We start from the raw sequence: 24,908 nt of genomic DNA on the forward strand, positions 1-24,908 counted from the left end.
GCGGCTTTTTTTGGTCCTCCAATAATCGGTATCGGTATTGGCGTTGAAAAATCTTAATCGGTCGACCTCTATTCAGAACCCATATAAATAATATTATGCCATTACTGAGAGAGAAAAAGAAAGGGGGGGGCAGCAAGAGCGGGGAAAGCGTCAGAGAGAGCACATCAGGATAGAATTGAGAGCACTCACCAATGTTGTGTATTTTGATATTGGGCCTGACTGTGTAGTCAGGTGGAGTCTGACTGGAATCATCACCATGGGAGACTTAGAGAGAGGAACACAAATATGCAAAGTCATTAAATTGCCCACACTACTTATTTTACACAGAAACTTCCCTATAAAGTACACTACCTTTGACCAGAGAGCGGGTTCCGTCTCAAACGGCATCCTATTCCCTATATAGTGCACTACTTACAGTGCCTTCAGAAATTATTCACACCACTTTACTTTTTCCCAATTTTATTTTGTTACAAAGTGGGATTAAAATTGATTTAATTGTCATTTTTTTGTAAACAACTTACACAAAACGCTGTAATGTCAAAGTGGAAGAAAAACTCACACGTTTTTTTTTTTCAAATGTATGAAAAATAAAATGCTAATATATCTTGATTAGATAACTATTCAAGTCAATACATGTTAGATTCACCTTTGGCAGCGATTACAGTGAGTCTTTCTGGGTAAGTCTCTAAGAGCTTTCCACACGTGGATTGTGCAACATTTTCCCATTATTCTTTTCAAAATTCTTTAAGCTCTATCAGATTGGATGTTGATCATTGATAAACAACTATTTTGAGGTATTGCCAACTCCAACGAAGATTTGGCCTTGTGTTTTGGGTTATTGTCCTGCTGAAAGGTGAATTCATCTCCCAGTGTATGGTGAAAAGCAGACTAAACCAGATTTTGCCTGTGCTTAGCTCCATTTAATTAATGTTTTATCCTGAAAAACTCCCCAGTCCTTAAGGATTATAAACATACCCATAATATGATGCAGGCACCACTATGATTGAAAATATGGAGGAGTAATGTTTTATATTGGATTTGCCCCAAACACAACACTTTGTATTCAGGACAAAAAATTAATTGCTTTGCCAAATGTTTTGCAGTATTACTTTAGTTCCTTGTTGCAACATTTTTATTCTGTACATGCTTCCTCCTATTTATTCTGTCAATTAAGTTAGTATAGCGGAGTGACGACAATATTGCTGATCCATTCTCAGTTTTCTCCTATCACAGCCATTAAACTTCGCCCCCATTGTCCTCATGGTGAAATCCCTGAACGTTTATTTTAATTTTTTTTAAATTTGACTAAGTCAACAAAAAACAAATTCTTATTTACAATGACGGCCTATCCGGCCAATCCCGATGGGACTCCCAATCACTGCCAGATGTGATATGGCCTGGATTTGAACCAGGTACTGCAGTGACACCTCTTGCACTGAGATGAAGTGTATTAGACCACTGCGCCACTCGGGAGCACCCTTCATTATTTATTTACTTATTTAGGCTTGCCATAACAAAGGGTTTGAATACTTATCAACATTTTACATACACAATTCCACTTTGACATTATGGGTTATTGTGTGTAGGCCAGGGACATTTTAAATTCAGGTTGTTACACAACAAGTGTGGAAATAGTCAAGGGGTCTGAACACTTTCTGAAGGCAGTGTTGAAGCCCCTTTGGCAGGCAGTGCCTTCAGAAAGTGTTCAGACCCCTTGACTTTTTCCACATTTGTCAATCTACACAAAACACTCCATAATGACGAAGCAAAAACAAGTTTAGACATTTTTGCTAATTTATTCAAAATAAAAAAAGGAAATATCACATTTACATAAGTATTCAGAACCTTTACTCAGTACTTTGTTGAAGCCCCTTTGGCAGCGATCACAGCCTTGAGTCTTCTTGGGTATGATGCTACAAGCTTGGCACACCTGTATTTGGGGAGTTTCTCCCATTCTTCTCTGCAGATCCTCCCAAGCTCTGTCAGGTTAGATGGTGAGCATCACTGCACAGCTATTTTCAGGTCTCTCCAGAGCTGTTCGATCGAATTCAAGTCCGGGCTCTGGCAGGGCCACTCAACACCATTTAGAGACTTGCTCAGAAGCCACTCCTCCGTTGTCCTGGCTGTGTGCTTAGGGTGATTGCCCTGTTGGAAGGTGAACCTTCGCCCCAGTCAAGGTCCTGAGCGCTCTGGAGCAAGTTTTCATCAAGGATTTCTCCGTTCATCATTCTGTCTATCCTGACAAGTCTCCCAGTCCCTGCCACTGAAAAACATCCTCACAGCATGATGCCGCCACCACCATGCTTCACAGTAGGGATGGTGCCAGGTTTCCTCCAAACGTGACACTTGGCATTCAGGCCAAATAGCTACATCTTGGTTTCATCAGACGAGAATGTCATTTGCCTTTTATTGAGGAGTGGCTTCTGTCTGCCCACTCTACCACAAAGGCCTGATTAGTGGAGTGCTGCAGATCTGGTTGTCCTTCTGGAAAGTACTCCCATCTCCACAGAGGAACTCTGGAGCTCTGTCAGAGTGACCATCGGGTTCTTGGTCACCTCCCTGACCAAGGCCCTTCTCCCCCGATTGCTCAGTTTGACTGGGCAGCCAGCTCCAGGAGGAGTCTTGGTGGTTCCAAACTTCTTCCATTGATGGAGGCCACTGTGTTGTTGGGAACCTTCAATGCGGCAAACATTTTTGGTACCCTTCCCCAGATCTGTTCTTCCACACAATCCTGTCTCGGAACACTACGGACAATTCCTTCGACCTCATGGCTTGGTTTTTGCTCTGACATACACTGTCAACTGTGGGACCTTCCATAGACAGGTGTGTGCCTTTCCAAGTCCATTGTATTGAATTTACCACATGGACTCCAATCAAGTTTAAGAAACATCTTATGTAAATAAGATATGTTTTTTATTTTGATTAAATTTGCAAAAAAATCTAAAAAGCTGTTTTCGATTTGTCATTATGGGGTATGGTGTGTAGATTGATGAGGGAAATGTTTAATTTAAACCATTTTACAATAAGGCTGTAACATAGGAAAATGTGGAAAAAGGGAAGGGGTTGAATTCTCTCTGAATGCACTTTATATAGTGCTACAGTTTATAGTACACCGTATAGGCCTAGGTCAGAAGTAATGCACTATAAAGGGAATGCGTGCCATTTGGGACACATCTTGTGTGAATGCCAGGATACTCCAGTCCAGTACATAAAGATATCCTATGAGGTGAAGCTATCGAGCAGAAGATGAAGGCATATTCACTGAGAGGGAAAGTATTACACACACTGATAGTCTAGACTTGGCATTACATTAACATCAGCTCAGTGAGATTTTAAATGAGAATGCACATTGCTTATCCATATTCTATTGCACTGCAAAGAGGGATGTAGCATATGGCACAAGATACGAGGCATATGGTAAGTATGTGTATTTGTAGAGAAAAATGGTCTCAAAACAAAAGGGATAGGGCAGAGATAATGAATGGAGTGGAATGAGTGGAATGAGAATAGCAATTGGGTTCAGATGATAGCTAGGCTACTAAGCAGACCTTGCAGAGTAACGGTTGTCGTTTGTAAAATAAACACTATCACACACATTGGAAAACACACGGACACACACGGACACACTTTATATCCACTTTATGCCCCCCCCAAGTGGACACTTCAATAGATTAGCCCTGACACTCAGAGAGGAGGTTAAGGTGATGTGTACACAGAAGCTGACACTGGCCTGGGTGTGGGATGTATTAATGCTGACAAGGTTAGAGAAGTAGGGAGAGCTTTCAGCACAGGGCTTTGATCAAAGGCCTGCAGGGGAGAGAGGCTACTGGAGTAAAAATAACACAGAATGTCACTATCAGAGAGAGAATCAACTATCAGAGCGATGGGGAGAGGAGAGAGGGGGGCAAGAGAGGAGTGAGCGAGAAAATGAGAGAGAAATAAAGAGAGAGAGAAATAAAGAGAGGGAGATAGAGAGGGAAGTTGAAGAGAGGCATAGAGAGAGAGAGGGAGAGAACGAGAGAGAGGAGAGCGGCTGAGAAAGGGGGAAAGCATCAGAGGGAGAGAGCACATCAGGATAGAAGAGAGATTTACCTATCAAACGCTATTAGAGCACTGAGACCCAGAATAACACTGTACATTACTACCAATGCCCTGGAACACAGAATAACATCATACAACCCTGGAACACAGTGAGATAGAAATAACCTCACTATAAGAACACTGGGAAATCACTGTCAAAACATGTAGCCTCAGGTCTCCAGTGTCAACTGTGTGTGTGCGTGTGTGCATGTGACTGAGTGTGTGTATACGAGAGAGAGAGCGAGACCCACCCGTGGAGCAGCAGACGTAGACTCTCAGTCTCAGGCAGCTGTGGCCGTGGTGATGGGTGGGCGTGGCTTCAACAGAACACATATACAGGTCAGCCATGTGCCATCTAGAGGCCAGTCTATGAACTAACATGGCTTGGCTTTCTTGGCACAATATGGTTTTGTCCCATATGGCACAATATTCACTACATACTGCACTATTTTGACATATATGCCTTTGACAAAAAAAAGTGTAGTACATAGGGAATAGGGTGCCAAATGGGATGCAACCAAAGTGAAATGTTCATTATAGTTTATTACAGCAGTTTAACAGTTACTGTATAGTGGTATGTTTATTCACAAAGAACAAAGTATATTTAGGAATGTGGTGTAAGAGTTAAATGACCTAAAGTAGTTTAATGACTCACAAATTGAATGCTGTAATAGTCCAACTCTAACTTACTATAAGGTATGTGGGTGAGTGCTACACATTGCTAATGGCTGAAGCGAATTTCCACTTACGACGTAAAGTACCTGCACTTGGGAAAGCGCTATATAGATAGCCCATGCAACCTATTGTCATTACTCGACTATGACACTATGTAGAGAACGAGTATCTCAGCTCCTTACTCATCATTACATCATTATTATACACTACCGGTCCAAACTTTTAGAACACCTACTAAATCAAGGGTTTTCCTTTCTTTTTACTATTTTCTACAAGACATCAAAATTATGAAATAACACATATGGAATCATGTAGTCAAAAGTGTTAAAAATTAAAATACATTTTAGATTAATCAAAGTAGCCACTATTTGCCTTGATGACAGCTTTGCACAATCTTGGCATTCCCTCAACCAGCTTCACCTGGAATGCTTTTCAAACAGTCTTGAAGGAGTTTCCACATATGCTGAGCACTTGTTGGCTGCTTTTCTTTCATTCTGCGGTCCGACTCATCCCAAACCATCTCATTTTGGTTGAGGTCGGGGGATTGTGGAGGCCAGGTCATCTGATGCAGTCTAGGATACTGCATCTCAGTGCAAGAGGCGTCAATACAGTCCCTGATTCGTATCCAGGCTGTATCACATGATACAGTGATTGGGAGTCCTATAGGGCGGCGCATAATTGGCCCAGCGTCGTCTGGGTTTGGCCGGGGTAGGTCATCATTGTAAATAATAATTTGTTCTTAACTGACTTGCCTAGTAAAACAAAGGTAAACATAATAATGCAGCACTCCATCACTCTCCTTGATAAATAGCCCTTCCACAGCCTGGAGGTGTAACACCATAACATCTGCTCCATGCTTCCGGTGGAAAATACACATGCAGAGATAATTCGTTCACCCACACCGCATCTCACAAAGACACGGCGGTTGGAACCAAAAATCTCAAATTTGGACTCCAGACCAAAGAACACATTTCCACCGGTCTAATGTGCATTGTTCATGGTTCTTGGCCCAAGAAAGTCTCTTATTATTATTGGTGTCATTTAGTAGTGTTTTTTTGCAGCAATTTGACCGTGAAGGCCTGATTCACACAGTCTCCTCTGAACAGTTGATGTTGAGATGTGTCTGATACTTGAAGTCCGTGAAGAATTTATTTGGGCTGCAATTTTTGAGGTTGGTAACTCGAATGAACTTATCCTCTGCAGCAGAGGTAACTCTTGGTCTTCCATTCCCGTGGGAGTCCTCATGAGAGCCAGTTTCATCAAAGCACTTGATGGTTTTTGCGACTGCACTTGAAGAAACTTTCAAAGGTCTTGAAATTGTCCGTATTGACTGACCTTCATGTCTTACAGTAATGATGGACTGTTGTTTCCCTTTGCTTATTTGAGCTGTTCTTGCCATAATATGGACTTGGTCTTTTACCAAATAGGGCTATCTTCTGTATACCACTCCTACCTTGTCACAACACAACTGATTAGCTCAAATGCTTTAAGGAAAGAAATTCCACAAATGAACTTTTAACCTCTCTAGGCTAGGGGGCGGTATTTTCACGTCCGGATGAATTTTCACGTCCGTCACTCTCTTTTCTATGTGGATCTTGATTTCTAAGGTACTTGCTTGTAGTTCCTATCGCTTCCACTGGATGTCAACAGTCTTTAGAAATTGGTTGATGTTTTTCCTTTGAGAAATGAAGAAGTAGGGCTGTTCAGAACGAGGGTCGAGTCGACCTGAAAGCTCGCTCCACTTTGTTTTTATCTGCTATTGAACACAGTTTATCCCGTCTTAAATTTTATCGTTGTTGTTTGAAATGTTTGGACAAAGATTACAGGTAACTTATTATTACATATTTTGGAGTCATGTTGCGCGAGTTGGAACTGGAGTTTTTCTGGATCAAACGCGCCAAATAAATGGACATAATCGCATCATTTGCTTTCGCCGTAAAGCCTTTTTGAAATCTGACACCGTGGCTGGATTAACAAGAAGTTTAGCCTTATTTTGACATATTGCATGCGTATTTTCAAGAATGTTAAATATTTACAATTCTGTAGTTTGAAGTTGGTGCCCTGCACTTTCACTGGATGTTGGTCAGGTGGGACGGTAGCGTCCTATCTAGCCTAGAGAGGTTAAGAAGGCACACCTGTTAATTGAAATGCATTCCAGGTGACCACCTCATGAAGCAGGTTGAGAGAATTCCTAGAGTGTGCAAAGCTGTCATCAAGGCAAAGGGTGGCAATTTGATGAACACTTTTTTGGTTACTACATGATTCCATATGTGTTATTTCATAGTTTGTCTTCACTAATATTCTGCAATGTAAAAATAAAGAATGAATGAGTAGGTGTTCTAAATCTTTTGACCGGTAGTGGACTTCTATATACACTTAGAATAGAAATATTCCACTCACATATGTAGTAGTACTCATGACCCACGTTGAACTCGTAGCCCAGGGAGAAGGCACTGTAGCGCTGGAACTTCTCAGAGAACTTGATGGGTGCGTGGGGCGCGTGTGGCCGGTTGCACTCCCAGCGCTTGAAGCCCATCTGGGGGTCGCAGGTGCGGTAGCCGCGGTAGCTGACCATGTAGAGGACGTACTGCTCGGCCACAGTGCGCTCCAGTGTCCCCCGCTGGCTGGCGGCGGTAGTGTTGTAGTGTGGGCAGTAGATGTCCAGGTAGTCGTTCACCGCCACCTGCACCGTGTAGCCCTCCCTCCGTAAACTGTCGAGAGAGGTTGGAGAGGAAGAAGAGAAAGGTGGAGGGAGATGAAGGAAGAAGAAAAAAAGAAAAGAAAAAAGAGAATAAAAAAATACAACGATGAGTAACAGCATAGTATAAAACTCTTATCAGGGAGGGACTACTTTACCTGTGCATACAAATAGTAATGTTCTCACTCTATTCCCAGTCCCAAAACCAACCAGGGTTGCTGCAGAAAATAATACCCAATCCTTCAAGCCTACTGTTATTCCCATGAGCATGACATAGTCTAGGTCAGTGAGGCGGAAGGAGATCATGCCATTGTAGACATGTAGCTCTTCTACCACAGGGGGGAGGGATACCCTAACATGTGAAGGGTCCCATGCACCCACGGCGACCGAACACAGTGTACCAGTGTGTTAGAAGGTACCGAAGGTCAGTCTAGGGTTGGGACATGTGAAGTGTGTGTGGGTGCGTGTGTATACAGTCAACGCTTTAGCCTTAGGTGAGGAAATGAGGTGACATGATTTAACATCCTACCCAATAACATGGCAGTTAACAATACTATGTACAGTTGAAGGCAGTTAACCCACTGTTCCTAGGCCGTCATTGAAAATAAGAAATTGTTCTTAACTGATTTGCCTAGTTAAATGAAGTTAAATAAAATAAAATAAATTAAAAAGTTGGAAGTTTACATACTCTTAGGTTGGATTCATTAAAACTCGTATTTTCAACCACTCCACAAATGTCCTGTTAATTAACAAACTATAGTTTTGGCGAGTCGGTTAGGACATCTACTTTGTGCATGACACAAGAAATGTTTCCAACAATTGTTTACAGACAGATTATTTCACTTATAATTCACTGTATCACAATTCCAGTGGGTCAGAAGTTTACATACACTAAGTTGACTGTGTCTTTAAACAGCTTGGAACATTTCAGAAAATGATGTCATAAGGGTACCATGTTCATCTGTACAAACAATAGTACGTAAGTATAAACACCATGGGACCAAGCAGCTGTCATACCGCTCAGGAAGGAGACGCGTTCTGTCTCCTAGAGATGAACGTACTTTGGTGCGGAAAGTGCAAATCAATCCCAGAACAACAGCAAAGGACCTTGTGAAGATGCTGGAGGAAACAGGTACAAAAGTATCTATATCCACAGTAAAACGAGTCCTAAATCGACATACCCTGAAAGGCCGCTCAGCAAGGAAGAAGCCACTGCTCCAAAACCGCCATAAAAAAGCCAGACTATGGTTTGCAACTGCACATGGGGACAAATATCGTACTTTTTGGAGAAATGTCCTCTGGTTTGATGAAACAAAAATAGAACTGTTTGGCCATAATGACCAATGTTATGTTTGGAGGAAATAGGGGGAGGCTTGCAAGCCGAAGAACACCCATCCCAACTGTGAAGCACGGGGGTGGCAGCACAATGTTGTGTGTGTGTGTGTGTGTGGGGGGGTGCTTTGCTGTAGGAGGGACTGGTGCACTTCACAAAGTAGATGGCATGATGAGGAAGGGAAATTATGTGGACATATTGAAACAACTTCTCAAGACAAGGTATTGGAGTGGCCATCACAAAGCCCTGACCTCAATCCTATAGAAAATTTGTTGGCAGAACTGAAAAAGCATGTGCAGGCAAGGAGGCCTATAAACCTGACTCAGTTACACCAGCTCTGTCAGGAGCAATGGGCCAAAATTCACCCAACTTATTGTGGGAAGCTTGTGAAAGGCTACCCGAACCAGTTGACCCAAGTTAAACAATTTAAAGGCAATGCTACCAAATACTAATTGATTGTATGTGAACTTCTGACCCACTAGGAATGTGATGAAATAAATAAAAGCTGAAAGAAATCATTCTCTCTGCTGTTATTCTGGTATTTCACATTCTTAAAATAAAGTTGTGATCCTAATTGACCAAAGACAGGGAATTGTTACTCGGATTAAATGTCAGGAATTGTGAAAAACTGAGTTTAAATGTATTTGGCTAAGGTGTATGTAAACTTCCGACTTCAACTGTACACTCATTATCATAATTGTACAAAGTATTATTATACAAACTTATTATGCTTATCTTGAAGGGATGGAAAGGACAATTGATGAGATGTGAGATATCCTTAGCTGTGTCAGGATAAATGGCAGGGGAAATCTGCAACAACTGGAGCGGTATTTACTACTATGTAACATTAGGCGGCAGTATTGTGTTGCATTCAGCCCTAGGGTTTCCTCTCTCACCCTCTTCTTTCTCGCACTCTTTCTCTCAATTACAATCTCTCTCTCTCTCTCTCACACGCACACACACACACACACACACACACACACACACACACACACACACACACACACACACACACACACACACACACACACACACACACACACACACACACACACACACACACACACACACACACACACACACACACAGAAAATGAGCAAACGCACACATGAGTGAACAGTCACACACATGCACACACGCACAGAAACAATACTAGGTCAGGTCTCAAGGGAGATTATTATTCAATTACAAAATGAGGATCACCTCGCTCTCTCTCTCTCCCTCCCTCTCATTATTGTGTAGTAACATTTCTCCTTTTCTGGGTATTTTTCTCTACCACAATCGATACCTCTGTCTTTTCCCTTCTCTTTGTTTGCATTACACATATGCATTGAGAGAAGAATATCATATCCCTTAACCACTGTTCTTTCCCTGGCATCAATCTTATCTCATCGCTCGTACCCCACTCCTCTCTCAGATGTTGGATGACAGATTTTTGTCTCGCAGTGTTGTAAAAAGAAACACAGCCATGCTTCAAAGGGACTATATTTAGAGAGAGTGGGAGAGACGGGAGGGAAGAAAACGAGAGAGGGGAAAGAGAGAGAAAGCGGGAATGAGATGGAGAGAGGGGGGGGGGAGGAGACTAGAGTAAGAGATAGTAAAAGAGGGAAAGGAAGAGGAATGATGAAGAATGTGATGACGGGGAAGCTTGGATGCAAATGGGGTATAAATACATAGGGAAAGGAGCTTCTGTCATTGAGAGAGTAGGCAGAAAGGGATGAGTGAGGGTGTGCATTTACAAGTGGGTGTGTATATCATGTGTGCATGTGGGTGTGTGTGAGTGAGTGTTGAACACCGAGGCTTTAGTAGCACACTACGCATAACACATAACACAAGGACAGAATGTTAGATCACAGTTCTGTCATAAAGGCACAGAAAGAGTCAGAGGAGGGAAGAGGATGCTTTGTAGGTGGGTTGAATCACAGGCTTATATACAAAACAAAAATATGAATGCAACAATTGTATTGATTTTACTGAGTAACAGTTCATATGAGGATATCAGTCAATTGAAACAAATTCATTAGGCCCTGATTTCACATGACTGGGAATACAGATATGCATCTGTTGGTCACAGATGGGTCTCAAGTGGGCCTCAAGATCTCGTCACGGTATTTTTATTCATTCAAATTTCAATCGATAAAATGCAATTGTGTTTGTTTTCCGTAGTGTATGCCTGCCCATACCATAACCCCACCGCTCACCCACTCACCGCAATGGATTATCTTGCCAATGCTCACTAACAGGGATATAAACAAATTTGTGCACAACATTTGAGAGAAATAATCTTTATGTGCATATGGAACATTTCTGGGGATCTTTTATTTCAGCTCATGAAACATGGGACCTACATATTTTATATTTTTGTTTAGTGTATAAGCAGTCCACTTAGTGACCCATGACACTTTAGGTGGTGGGGCAAGGACGGGTGGGGAGAAGGGAGGAAGATTTAACAACAGAGAAAGTGAGAAAAGGAGGAAGCGGAGGAGGGTTAGTGGGGGAATCTAAGCAGGACAAAGAGAGGAAAACACAGTGAATGATGACAAACACGTGAATAAAATGGAGAGTAAGTGAGGCAGAGGGAGAGACAGAGATGTACTGCACCCCAGGGATACACGTAGATGTAGTAGTGCAGGGGGAAAAAAGAGTGATGGTGCCTTTCTTTCTCATCCTGTCTCACTCTCTCTCTCTCCCCGCTGTGCATTGTATCTGTGTCGTTTCTGCTGTATCATCATCATTTTCCAATGAGTGTGAAAGCACTTCTCGTTAGTACAGCCGGCAGAAGCTGGTGAAGACAGCCTAGCAAGGGGGGAGCGAGGGAGAGAGGGGAGTGACAAAGACAAAGATAGTACCACTGTACCTTGCACCACTAAAACAAGTATTTTGAGAATACATCCGCTATCAATAAATAACAAAGAAACTGTAAAAGAAAGAGACCACAGTGGACAGAAACTAGCGATCTGTTCTGCAGTGGAAGATCTAAACAAAATCCAATTTCCAACCAAACCAACCTCTATTGTGAACGAGCATAAACAAAATGTCCATTACCATTACATCACAGACAATAATACTGTTAGAGTAACAGCATTGACTGTTAGTAATAGTAGATCTACAAGCTGTTTACATGCAGGCTGCTGTCTGACCATCATATCCAACCAAACCTCTCCATTGTGGATGAGTATAAACAATATGGTCATTACCTTTACATCACTGTCAATACTATCACAGTTAAAGCATTGACTGTTAGTAATAGTAGATCACTAGACCTACACGCTGTTCACATGCACGCTGCTGTCTGACCTAGCGTGACGACTCACACTAAAATTATTCCGTTGCTCTATCATTCACTTCATACTTTAGTCTGAGATTGCCATCGCACACATAAAATGGTCAATACCGTTACATGATTCATTATGTTACATAGTTCATTATAGTTACATTCATGTCCCTGCTGTTACAGTAACAGCATTGACTGTTAGTATTAGTAGTGTTAGTGTTGATCCCATGTTTCATGAGCTGAAATAAAAGATCCAAGAAATTAAAGAAATGTCCCACAAAAAAAGCTTATTTCTCTTAAATGTTGTGCACAAATTTGTTTACATCCCTGTTCATGAGCTTTTCTCCTTTGCCAAGATAATCAATACACCTGACAGGTGTGGCATATAAGGAAGCTGATTCAACAGCATGACCATTACACAGGTGCACCTTGTGTTGGGGACAATAAAAGGCCACTTTAAAATGTTCAGTTTTGTCACACAACCCAATGTCATACATGTCTCAAGTTGAGGGAGTGTGCAGTTGACATGCTGCCTGCAGGAATGTCAACCAGAGCTGTTGCCAGAGAATTTAATGTTAATTTCTCTACCATAAGCCGCAGCCAATATAATTTTAGAGAATTTGGCAGTACGTCCATACCATTCCTGCCAAACTATAATCAAAGAACAGAACAGGACCATGTTTTGGTGTGGTTTGCATTCATCAGTGAGCAAATGTTGCAAGATATTGAAGAAAATTAAGATAATATTATAAGTCCAAACGGCCTCACAACCGCTGACCATGTCTAACCGTGCAAGTGCAGGACCTCCACATCCGGCTTCTTCACCTGCGTGATCGTCTGAGACCAGCCACCAGGACAGCTGATGAAGCTCAGTAGTATTTCTGTCTGTAATAAATGCCTTTTGTGGGGAAAAACTCATTCTGATTGGCTGGGCTTATGCCCTCCCAGGCCCACCCATGGCTGCGCCCCTTCCCAGTCTTGTGATATCCATAGATTAGGGCCTAATGAATTTATTTCAATTGACTGATTTTATTATATAAACTGTAACTCAGTAAAATCGTTAAAATTGGTGCATGTTGCATTTCTATTTTTGTTCTGTATACATGCCACTCACATTCAGGTTGGTTTCTTAGTCTGACCATCAAACAACCTTCATTCAATCCCAATACAAACATCATTACATCTTCAATCATCTCCCTCAAGGTCACCATTAAGGATTTACAGTTGAAACACAGGTGCAATCATGGAATAAATGTACCAGTAACATAGTGATGCACAATCAGTTTCTTCCTCTGATTTCTCCAATCGTCGAACTAATAAAAGACCGACAGGCTCCTCTAGCTGCGGGACGAGACAGGGACAGGCTCTGCTGCTTTTCCCCGTACCTTTGCACCAAAAGTCATTACATCGTCTCCAAGTAAAAGTACACACAGTCTCCAGCAAATCCTCCCTCCACTGATTGGGTTAGCCTCGTAATTAGCACACGGTTTACTGGAGGATGGAGGCTGAAAATAAATGCTGATGCGTAGGGGAAAAAAAGAGCTAGATGCTACAGCCTTTCAGGTCAGGGATTGGCCCTGGATCTGACTGGAGTATACTGTAGTGATGATTCAGAGATGACTCAGAATAGTGGGATGGGTGCTGCTCTACACATTACACACACTACACACCACCAGTCTCTGTAATTCAGTCTGACTGCACACATTAGGGAAACAGGTCCCCATAATGGAGCCAGGTCTGGCTGCAGATTGGAGCAACTAAATGAATACCGTCCGATGACTGTAGTGATTCCAGCATGTGACAGTCACTATCTCAGGCAAAACAGCCAATAGAGGGAGTAGGTGGAAACTGTCCGCTCTCTGATTGGTGGAGAGCTGATAGTGAAAGACCACCAAGTGATGTCACACAACAACAAATAAATACCAGACTTTGAAGTACATTCTTTAGAGTGTACTTTAGAAGTACAGAACTACTAGCCTATAATAACTTATGTTCTATCAACAGAGGTATGAAAGGAGAGTGTGCCAGCATCCCAAATGGCACCCTATTCACTATTTTGTGTACTACTTTTGACCAGGGCCCGGTTTCCCAAAAGCATCTTAAGGCTAAGTTCATCACTATTGGATCCTATGTTCTAACAATGAACTTAGCCTTAAGATGCCTTTGGGAAACCGGGCTCTGGTCAAAAGTAGTGCACTGTAAGGAATGGGGAGCCATTTGGGACACAGCCCCATCTCTGAATGTGAGTCTCTAATTGTGAGTGGATATTAAAAGGCCTCGGTCTCACCTTTACTCATTCTCAAAGTGCCTCCTGATGAAAAGCAGATCTCATTCTCCCTCTCTCTTTCTTCATCTAATACCTCATTCTATCAGAAGAGCTGTATTGATACCAATACAAAAAACTGTGGTGCGGACGAGCCTCGCTCTGCTTGCTCTCTGAGAGCGCACAGTAAATGGGTTCTGTCAGAGAATGGAGACTCTCATCACAGTGCATTCTCCACAGTGCCCATCTCAGTGGGAATGTCAGGCACATGTGTAGCGGCGAAGGCATACGAGAACACAGTGCTTATCTTGTAGACATTCCTCCTCTCAGGCTACAGGCCACATTGATGAGACAACGGTGTAGAAGAGCCAAGGGGTAAGAGGACTCCCAGAGGAGGTATGTGGACACGCATGCACGCATAGACACGTGCACACAATAGGACACACAGACGCACTCTAGCAGCACTAACGCATGCAAACACACACACAAATATATTTTTGAATCCACAAATCACATTACACTCGAGAAGGATTCCAACATTTCTAAGGACACGGATATTTGGACACTTATGGATATAGATAGCACCTCCTTCTCCACAGAGCTAGGCTGCCCATGACTGCTGACACGGAGCAGTACCTCGTTAGCTGCTTTGCCTCGGTCTTATGCAGGACTGAAATCTGAAGACCATGTACTCTCAGCCTATGTAGATGGCCGAGACTCCCGAATATCAGCACCACAAGCTTGCACTTTCTAACTTTCTAAGGCTGTTCAGGCGTGACACTGAGGGGCTGGTATTTCAGTAACTTGTCAGCAAAGACCTGCTCCATGTAAGAGTGAAAAGAGCAACTCACTTCCAAAATGAGCACCTCCCTCTGGCGTCCCCCCTCAACAATAATATCTGCCATAGTTGGTATACAAGAAAACACATCATCGTCAACATCGAACCAGCCTCCAATGACAAGAGAATGTTTGTGAATGTGTGCTGTCGGTGAGGCTACCGGTCTCACCTCAGTACCTATCAAGTCGACAAGGCAGTCATGTACAGGTCTTGTACGAACGGCAACCATTAACAACATGTGCAACAGACTCCATTGCATTTGACTTGTGTAACACACACACACACACACACACACACACACACACACACACACACACACACACACACACACACACACACACACACACACACACACACACACACACACACACACACACACACACACACACACACACACACACACACACACACACAGTCAACAGAGAAACACATAAATAGAAGAACAAAGATTGCCAGCGAACAGCCCGAGGAATAAAGAAGTAAACCCAGGAAGAAATACACTGAAGCCATAAGACAACAGAGCCATACCTACTTCTAAGGTTTCAAAGAGCAGTGTCTGAGCTTTGAAGTGTGGGGTGTGAGAGCCTCAGCAGCTCTCATAGGAAGTCTGCTACAGTGGGGTGTTAGCTTTCACAAACCTAACTCTTTAAGCCTCTCCTTTGGGTTCGCACAGAGAGCGAGACAGAGGATGGAGAGGGAGAATGATGAGAGAGAGTATGAGAGAGCAAGAGAAAGGGAGAGAGAGGAAGAGAGAGTGAGAGAGAGGGATAGAACGGAAGAGAGGAAATTGGAGAGATGTAGAAAGGGAGAGAGAGAGAGAGAGAGAGCGAGAGAAAGGAGAAAAGAATGCTACTCATATTGTCTGGGCCTTCAACAGTGCCAGCCTCAGCAAGCCCAATAGAGTACGGTGAACTTTATGTCTGATTTATGATTTATGCAAACGTACACACACACAGCTCCATTTTGTTTATTATTTGTCCTGAAACTCCCCAGTCCTTAATTTACAAGCATACCCATAACATGATGCAGCCACCACAATGCTTCAGAATATGCAGATTGGTACTCAGTAATGTGTTGTATTGGATTTGACCCAAACATAACATTTTGTATTCAGGAAATAAAGTTAATTTCTTTGCAATATTACTTTAGTGCCTTGTCACAAACAGGATGAATGTTTTGGAATATTTGTATTCTGTACAGGCTTCCTTCTTTTCACTCTGTCAATTAGGTTAGTATTGTGGAGTAACTACAATGTTTTTGATCCATCCTCGGATTTAAACTCTGGAACCGTTTTAATGGTGAAATCCTGAGAGCGGTTTCCTTCCTCTCTGGCAACTGAGATAGGAAGGACGTCTGTATCTTTGTAATGACTGGGTGTATTGATACACCAATGTAATTAATAACTTCACCATGCTCAAAGGGATTTTCAATGTCTTATTTTGACCCATCTACCAATAGGTGCCCTTCTTTGCGAGGCAGTGGTTGAATCTGTGTTTGAAATTGACTGCTGGACTGAGGGCCCTTACAGATAATTGTACATGTGGGGTATAAAGATGAGGTAGTCAATCAAAAATCATGTTAAACACTATCACACCCTTTGCCATAACAAAGGGGTTGAATACTTATTGAATGAACACATTTCAGCTTTTCATTTTCTATTAACTTGCAGAATAAAAAAACAAACATAATTCCACTTTAACATTATGGGATATTGTGTGTATGCCAGGGGTGTGAATACTTTCTGAAGGCACTGTATATCACTGTATATATAAAATAATTACAACATACACATACAGAAACAGCAGAAAAGAAAAACACTATGTATGCTCCAGAGAAGGCCTCTTTCTGCCTGGAGCAGTACTGAGGACACTGGGGCAGTGCTGAGGAAAATTCAAGTATCGGCTAAATCTATATCCTGATATGAGTCGGTGCCATACAGGTTTAGAGTAGCAAAAGCAGAGCGGCGGATGATGGACCATGTTTTACTTCCTAAATAATTGACTGGCACAATAACATTTGGTATCTCTTTTTGTTTATTCCATCTCTCGCTCTCTCAGGGCCATGACTTGGGCGGCAGGTACATAAAGACCTTAACTTAGAGAATACATACAGTCAAGGTATTCTCTGTGATAAATCATTAAAGTGAGTGAACCTATGTCAAGGTCTTTTTTTAACCTTTATTTAACTAGGCAAGTCAATTAAGAACAAATTGTTATTTTCAATGACGGCCTAGGAACAGTGGGTTAACTGCCTGTTCAGGGGCAGAACATCAGATTTGTACCTTGTCAGCTCGGGGATATGAACTTGCAACCTTTCAGTTACTAGTCCAACACTCTAACCACTAGGCTACCCTGCCGCCCCTTCTCCAAAGTAAGTTCCTTATTCTGACTGTCTATGTAATACCCAGACAAAGATGGTCTGCAAGTTTACTGCAGGATGACTATTTTTCTTCTAATATGGATTCAAGGTTCTTATGAATGGAAATAAGGGACCACAATGTAAATAAGTAATTGACTGTCATCCCTGACAAGTGTTAAAATGTGTGTGTTTTGACAAGACAATAACCAAAAATGTAAAATTGTCAAATCAATTCAATGAACAGTTAATTGGCTGGCTCGTCAAGGACCGCCAACTATATTGAGAAGACAAAGATGGGCATTAGCTAGAATTACATGGCAGAGGAAGTAAACTCAGCAAAAAAAAGGCCCATTTTCAGGACCCTGTCTTTCAAAGAAATTTGTGAAAATCTAGATACCTTCACAGACCTTCATTGTAAACTCTGTTTCCCATGCTTGTTCAATGAACCATAAACTATTAATGAAGATGCACCTGTGGAACGGTCGTTAAGACACTAACAGCTTACAGACTGTGGGCAATTAAGGTCACAGTTATGAAAACGTAACACTAAAGAGGCCTTTCTACTGACTCTGAAAAACACCAAAAGAAAGATGCCCAGGGTCCCTGCTCATCTGCGTGAAAGTGCCTTAGGCATGCTGCAAGGAGGCATGAGGACTGCAGATGTGGCCAGCGCAATAAATAGCAATGTCTGTACTGTGAGACGCCTAAGACAGCACTACTGGGATACAGGATGGACAACTGATCGTCCTCGCAGTGGCAGACCACATGTAACAACACCTGCACAGGATCAGTACATCCGAACATCACACCTGCGGGACAGGTACAGGATGGCAACAACAACTGCCCGAGTTACACCAGGTACGTGCAATTCCTCCATCAGACTGTCCGCAATAGGCTGAGAGAGGCTGGACTGAGGGCTTGTAGGCTTGTTGTAAGGCAGGTCCTCACCAGACATCACCGGCACAAACCCAACGTCGCTGGACCAGACAGGACTGGCAAAAGTGCTCTTCACTGAAAAGTCACGGTTTTGTCTCACCAGGGGTGATGGTTGGATTCGCGTTTATCGCTTATGGAATGAGCCTGAGGCCTGTACTCTGGAGGAGGATCAATTTGGAGGTGGAGGGTCCATCATGGTCTGGGGCGGTGTGTCACAGCATCATCGTACTGAGCTTGGTGTCATTGTAGGCAAACTCAATGCTGTGCGTTACAGGGAAGACATCCTCCTCCCTCATGTGGTACCCTTCCTGCAGGCTCATTCTGACATGACCCTCCAGCATGACAATGCCACCAGCCATACTGCTCGTTCGGTGTGTGATTTCCTGCAAGACAGGAATGTCAGTGTTCTGCCATGGCCAGTGATCCCATTGAGCACATCTGGGACCTGTTGCATCGGAGGGTTAGGGCTAGGGCCATTCCCCCCAGAAATGTCCGGGAACTTGCAGGTGCCTTGGTGAAAGAGTAGGGTAACATCTCACAGCAAGAACTGGCAAATCTGGCGCAGTCCATGAGGAGGAGATGTACTTAATGCAGCTGGTGGCCACACCAGACACTGACATTTACTTTTGATTTTAAACCCCCCTTTGTTCAGGGACACATTATTCAATTTCTGTTAGTCACGTCTCAGTTGTTGAATCTTGTTATGTCATACAAATATTTACACATTAAGTTTGCTGAAAATAAACGCAGTTGACGTTTCTTTTTTTGCTGAGTTTGTGTGCTCAACCAAGTGCAGCATAATAATAAACAATCTCATACTTTCCAAATTCACAGAACCCACCATCATTGAAATCCCACTCCAGAACTGGTTGTTACGTTCCCAACATAGAAAACCAAAAAATGTCACTCAAACAGAAGGGTGAACTAACAAAGAGTCACTGACAACAACCAAAACTGGTGGGGTTATAGGAGGGGTTCCGAAATTGATGACCGGAAGCAAACCAAAAAGTCTAGCAAAACTAAAACAGGGAAAATCAGATAAATGGATGTTTTTCTACAAATCAAATAGCGAGAGCCAACTAAAAGTGTGGACCATCCGCATCTCTCAAGACAACAGGAGCAGGACCTGTATGCTCTCGTTGGCTGCCCCTCACTTCATACTCATCGCCCAACCCACTGGCTCCAGGTCATCTACAAGTCTCTGCTAGGTAAAGCCCTGCCTTATCTCAACTCACTGGTGACCATAGCAGCACCCACCCGCCCACGCGCTCCAGCAGGTATATCTCACTGGTCACCCCCAAAGCCAATTCTTCCTTTGGCCACCTTTCCATCCAGTTCTCTGCTGCCAATGACTGGAACGAACTGCAAAAATCACTGAAGCTGGAGACTCATATCTCCCTCACTAGCTTTAAGCACCAGCTGTCAGAGCAGCTCACAGATCACTGCACCTGGACATAGCCCATCTGTAAATAACCCATCCAACTACCTCATCCCCATACTGTATTTATTTATTTATCTTGCTCCTTTGCACCCCAGTATCTCTACTTGCATCTTCTGCACATCTACCATTCCAGTGTTTAATTGCTATATTGTAATTACTTCGCCAGCATGGCCTATTTATTGCCTTACCGCCCTTATCCTACCTCATTTGCACATGCTGAATGTAGCTTTTTTCTACTGTTTTATTGACTTTATGTTTGTTAATTCCATGTGTAACTCTGTGTTGTATGTGTCGAATTGCTTTGCTGTATCTTGGCCAGGTCGCAGTTGCAAATGAGAACTTGCCTACCTGGTTAAATAAAGGTTATATTAAAAAAATGGGCCAGACACTCTTAAATATCACCTGGGCTAACACAGGTGAAACACCTTCCCACTAACGAGATGGAAACCAACACAGGCGGAGCAAATACTGACTAACAAGGTGCGCCCTACGTGCTAATGAGCTATACGTGCTAAAGTCCAACCTCAAAATATACATGGAAAAACCAAAGCCTGTAACACTGGTCATAGAGCACAATGTATAATCTTGTACTATCCTAAAATCGAATGTATTAAGTCCATGTTGTAGTGTGTAGCCTGTACCTATGGTGATCATATTAATGAATGTGTATGCTTTGTCATCTCATCATGGAAAAGCCCAGCCCCCAAACTACAGCACAGTGCCTGTGTCCGAAATGGTACACTATCCCCTCCTTAGTGCATCACTTTTGACCAGAGCCCTATGGAGCATTATTCACTATAAAGGGAATAGGGTGCCATTTCAGACATACCTGGTGACATCAGCTGAGAAGCAGCAGATTACAGAGAAGATAAAAATGATAGACCATGACAAGTGCCCAGCAGAGATAGAGGCGAGAGAGAGGTATCCTCCCATCTCTCCTCTCTAGTTGTTGGAAAGTGGCTGGCAGCAGATTCCTGCCTGGCGCGTTGTCACACCTCGGTATCGAGGAGTGTTTGAAGACGATTGCAACAAAGCCTTGGCTGTGTCGTCTGCCTTTGCTCTAGGGCCCAACCTGTGCTGGCCTGGCCTGGGCTGTAGTACCGTGGCCCAGACAACACAAACACTTTAGATAGGATAGCCATATCTGTCTGGCTATATTTGGGATGATACAGCTCTGAGCTCTCTCTCTTCCTCCTACCCCCACCTTCTGTGTCTCCAGCTCTGTCTCTCTTCCACTCCCTCCCTCACTCTCTTTCTCCTCCGCTCTTCCTCCTCCCCCTCTCCCCCCCTCAGAGTGGATGGTACTGCAGCTCAGCAATGTGCTGGTGCCTTTTCATAATTAATATAGTTTTTCTTCGATTTGGGTCTGAATCTGTGCAGCTGAAAGAGTCACTTAACCAAAAACACCCCATGCAGTCAGGGGCTTGGTGTGGCTGAAGGCATCATGCTCGATCCACCATGCAGTGGAAGCGTCCCAATCGACACCCTATTCCCTATATAGTGCAATAATTTTGACCACAGCCCATAGGGTGCACTATGCAAGACTACATGGGCAACACTTTCAATGGGCAGAATAAACACTTTAACGTAGCCTAATATGGGACCATATCTATTTTGAAGGACAAAATAGCATAGTAGAAAAAGATGGAGGAGGTTTTTTACAGACTGCATTGATATTGGTTAAAAACTGGGGTGGTGTTCATCTGTGAAGGTGGTGTTTATGGAAACAAGATGGTGAGGTGAGAATGAGACAAAGGGGAAAACACACATGCACACGGGAGTGAGCACACACACACACACACACACACACACACACACACACACACACACACACACACACACACACACACACACACACACACACACACACACACACACACACACACACACACACACACACACACACACACACACACAGGCACACACACATGCGCACACAAGAACAAACACACACACAGAACCATCTGAACTGCCAAGATCCCACAGCTGTGCCTCTCCCTACTCTGACACCCTGGCCAGATGATTGACACTTTCACAGTCTAACACACACCCAGTCTCACATGCACACATACCCACCGGGTGTTTCACACACACACACGCACGCACACAGTTGTGTCTTACTACTGTATACTTGTGAGGACTTTTAGGGAACCAACTATTGATTCCCATTCAAAATCCTATTTCCCTAACCCTAACCTTAGCCCCTAACTCCCAACTCCTAACCCTAATTCTAACGCACACACGCACACACACACACACACACACACACACACACACACACACACACACACACACACACACACACACACACACACACACACACACACACACACACACACACACACACACACACACCCTAACCCCTAACCTTAGCCCCTAACTCCTAACTACTAACCCCTAACCCTAATTCTAACCCTAATTTTGGGGACTGGCAAAATGTTCTAAATTCTCTGAATTTTTGCTGGTTTACTATTCTTGTGAGGACTTTTGGTACGTAAAATGTCTACACACCGACACTGAATGAGTGTAACTACTTTAATCAGTGTTCATCACTGCAGACTCTCGTCTCACTCTCAGACAGACCATATAACAAAGAGAAAGAGAGAAGAAGAGAGAGAGAGGGGGGGTGAGAGAGAGAGAGAGAGGGTGAGAGGAAGAGAGAGGGGTGGGAGAGGAAGAGAGGTGGAGAAAAAGAGGCACAGAAACAGCTGGTAAAAATGTGGAATGGTGTCTAAAAATATACAGTGCCTACAGAGCCGCGAGTCCGTGGCAGTTTTGATGTACTTTATCGTATACTTCAAGGTTTATTTCTTAGGCCCATATGGCTGAGTCTTGGCGGGAGAGGTGGACAGGCCAAGCCATCATGGTCAGGTTTTAATTTCAGTCAGGGCCAGGGGGACAGCACAGAGGGTGGGGAGCGAGGGACCACGGAATGCAGAGCGAGTCAGGCAGAGATAGAGAAGAGGTGAGGTAAAGAAGGAGAGATGAAGGGATATAGGGGGAAGAGATAAGGGGAGAGGGGGAGGCAGTGGGGTGGATGAGAAAGGAACGGCAGCACAGAAATGGAGATAGAGGAGAGGTGATGTGCTTTACACAGAGGAGAAGAAAGAGAGGCCAAGACGGAGGGAGGCAAAGGGGGAAAATTGAAAGATAAGAGGGAGAGATTATTAAGAAAAGACGGGTAATGTATAAATAAACTTGGAGCGAAACGGGGAAAGGCAGCCAAAGACAGAGAGGTGGAGGGAGAGAGTTGAGATTCGTATTATTTGCGCATAAACACAATGTGTTTTTTTTTTTTAAGAAATGGCTTTGGCCTTCACGTTTTAACCTAAACTTCGTAGAAAGCTTAGCTGCCTGCATAGCGGGAATAGTCATCATAATAGTAATTACTGTGTTTGGTGATTAGAATTTCAGATAGCCTGAGCAGCTGGAGTTCAGGGAGAGACTATTTTGCGAGGCCCTAGTGCAGCCAGTTTGTTCAGTGGAGCATGCAGGAACTCAATGTGACCTTATGTGCGTAAACATAGAAACACAGTTGATGTTGTATGCTATTTAAACGAGCATGTGAGCGTACGAATGGCATGTTTAGGTGTGCATTCAAATGTGCAGCTGGAGCATAATAATCGTAACGTAATCGTGCGTAACATAGGCTACCCTACAGAACACACTTGAATGTGTGTCGCTCGAGACTTGCCAAACAGCACTAGTGAGGGTTAAGTGTTTCAGATTTGTGTGATCTGCTAGCCAACATGCTTTGTGCTCTGGTGGGCTAGTGTTTATACAGTACAGGACACTTATGTGAGGTAGTGCCTGGCGGATACATACAGACACACACACACGGAAAGCCAAACACACACACACGTACACACACAGGTCACAACAACTCCCTGCTCCTGCTACCTTGGCAGTGTGTGTGCACGCGTGTGTGTGATTGACATCTGTCAAACGACAGAGCACCAGGAGGAGGAAAAGAAGAGAGGGAGAGGTGTCAGAGTATATGTGAAAGCCAGATGGAAGGACAAAGATAAGGGAAGAAGAAACACAGAGGGGAAAGATAGGGATGAGGGATGGATAGATGGATAGATGAGGGATAGATGGATAGATGAGGGATGGATGGAGGGAAGAAGGGCGTGCCCCCCCCCTTCCCTCTGTCAGTGTCTGTGATCATCTATTCCTACTGTTCTGTATATCAGCGACTTAGTAACCCTCAGCACAAGACCCAAGTTGAGATGATGAATTGAGACGCATACAGGAGAAAGGACAGAGATTAGGAAACACAGACAGATGATGAAAAATGACAAACAGAGAGAGGAGGCTTGGAGAGGAGGAGAGAGGAAAGTGGAAGAGAGAGGGCAAGGTGACATTGAGAGAAGTGTAGAGGTGACTGCTCCTGGCTTTTAGCTGGAGGACGGACACAAGATGACATTAGTGTAACACACTTTGGCTACACCTGCTGTGAGAGAGGCCCACACACACATGCACAGACAGAGACACACACACACACACACAGGTAAAAATAAGCATTTTAGGCAGATTCCATACTTAACCTGTGGAGGATCTTGCCTCCCAATCACCTATATTCTAGTAACTACCTATAAACTTCCCATGTGCAGTACAATATATGGTCCCCAAAAACAGTGATGGTAGTTTCTGAAAAGAGTAACCTGATTAAATAAACTATCATTACTCTTTGGGGTGGTTTTCCATACACAGATTAAGCAAACTCCTGGATTTAAAAGAATTTTCAATTGAATTAGCTTTTTAGTCCAGGACTAGGCTTAATCTGTGTCCGGAAAACAGTCTCCGTATGTGGTTATAGCCAATACATGGACATTCTTATCGGCCATTTTATCTTCATGTCAGTCACATTTTAGTGGATGTGTTGTTTAAACAGTTTAAAACACAAAAAAACAGCCATCTCAGATAATGTCATCATCTTCTACTGTTTACCTTCACAGGCTCAATACACCTGGGATTGATAGTAAATGGAAGTGAAGACGCTGGTGGCCATA

General features: G+C 43.3%; 1 protein-coding gene across 2 annotated transcripts in view; it reads right to left on the minus strand.

Moving 5' to 3' along the window:
* The window catches only part of LOC118398357 (ephrin-A3-like), a 111,138-nt gene that overhangs the window by 21,240 nt on the left and 64,990 nt on the right, over positions 1–24,908 (minus strand). Inside the window, exons 2-4 of one of the 2 annotated variants that reach the window (XM_035793614.1) lie at positions 7,156–7,466; positions 4,332–4,397; positions 190–264 (exon numbers count right to left, since the gene is read on the minus strand). In XM_035793614.1, coding sequence (XP_035649507.1) covers positions 190–264; positions 4,332–4,397; positions 7,156–7,466 — 452 coding nt within the window. The remainder of the gene's footprint in view (positions 1–189; positions 265–4,331; positions 4,398–7,155; positions 7,467–24,908) is intronic. The other variant, XM_035793615.1, reaches the window with a different exon arrangement.

This window comes from Oncorhynchus keta, chromosome 19 (genome assembly GCF_023373465.1).
Source record: "Oncorhynchus keta strain PuntledgeMale-10-30-2019 chromosome 19, Oket_V2, whole genome shotgun sequence".
NCBI lineage: Eukaryota > Metazoa > Chordata > Actinopteri > Salmoniformes > Salmonidae > Oncorhynchus > Oncorhynchus keta.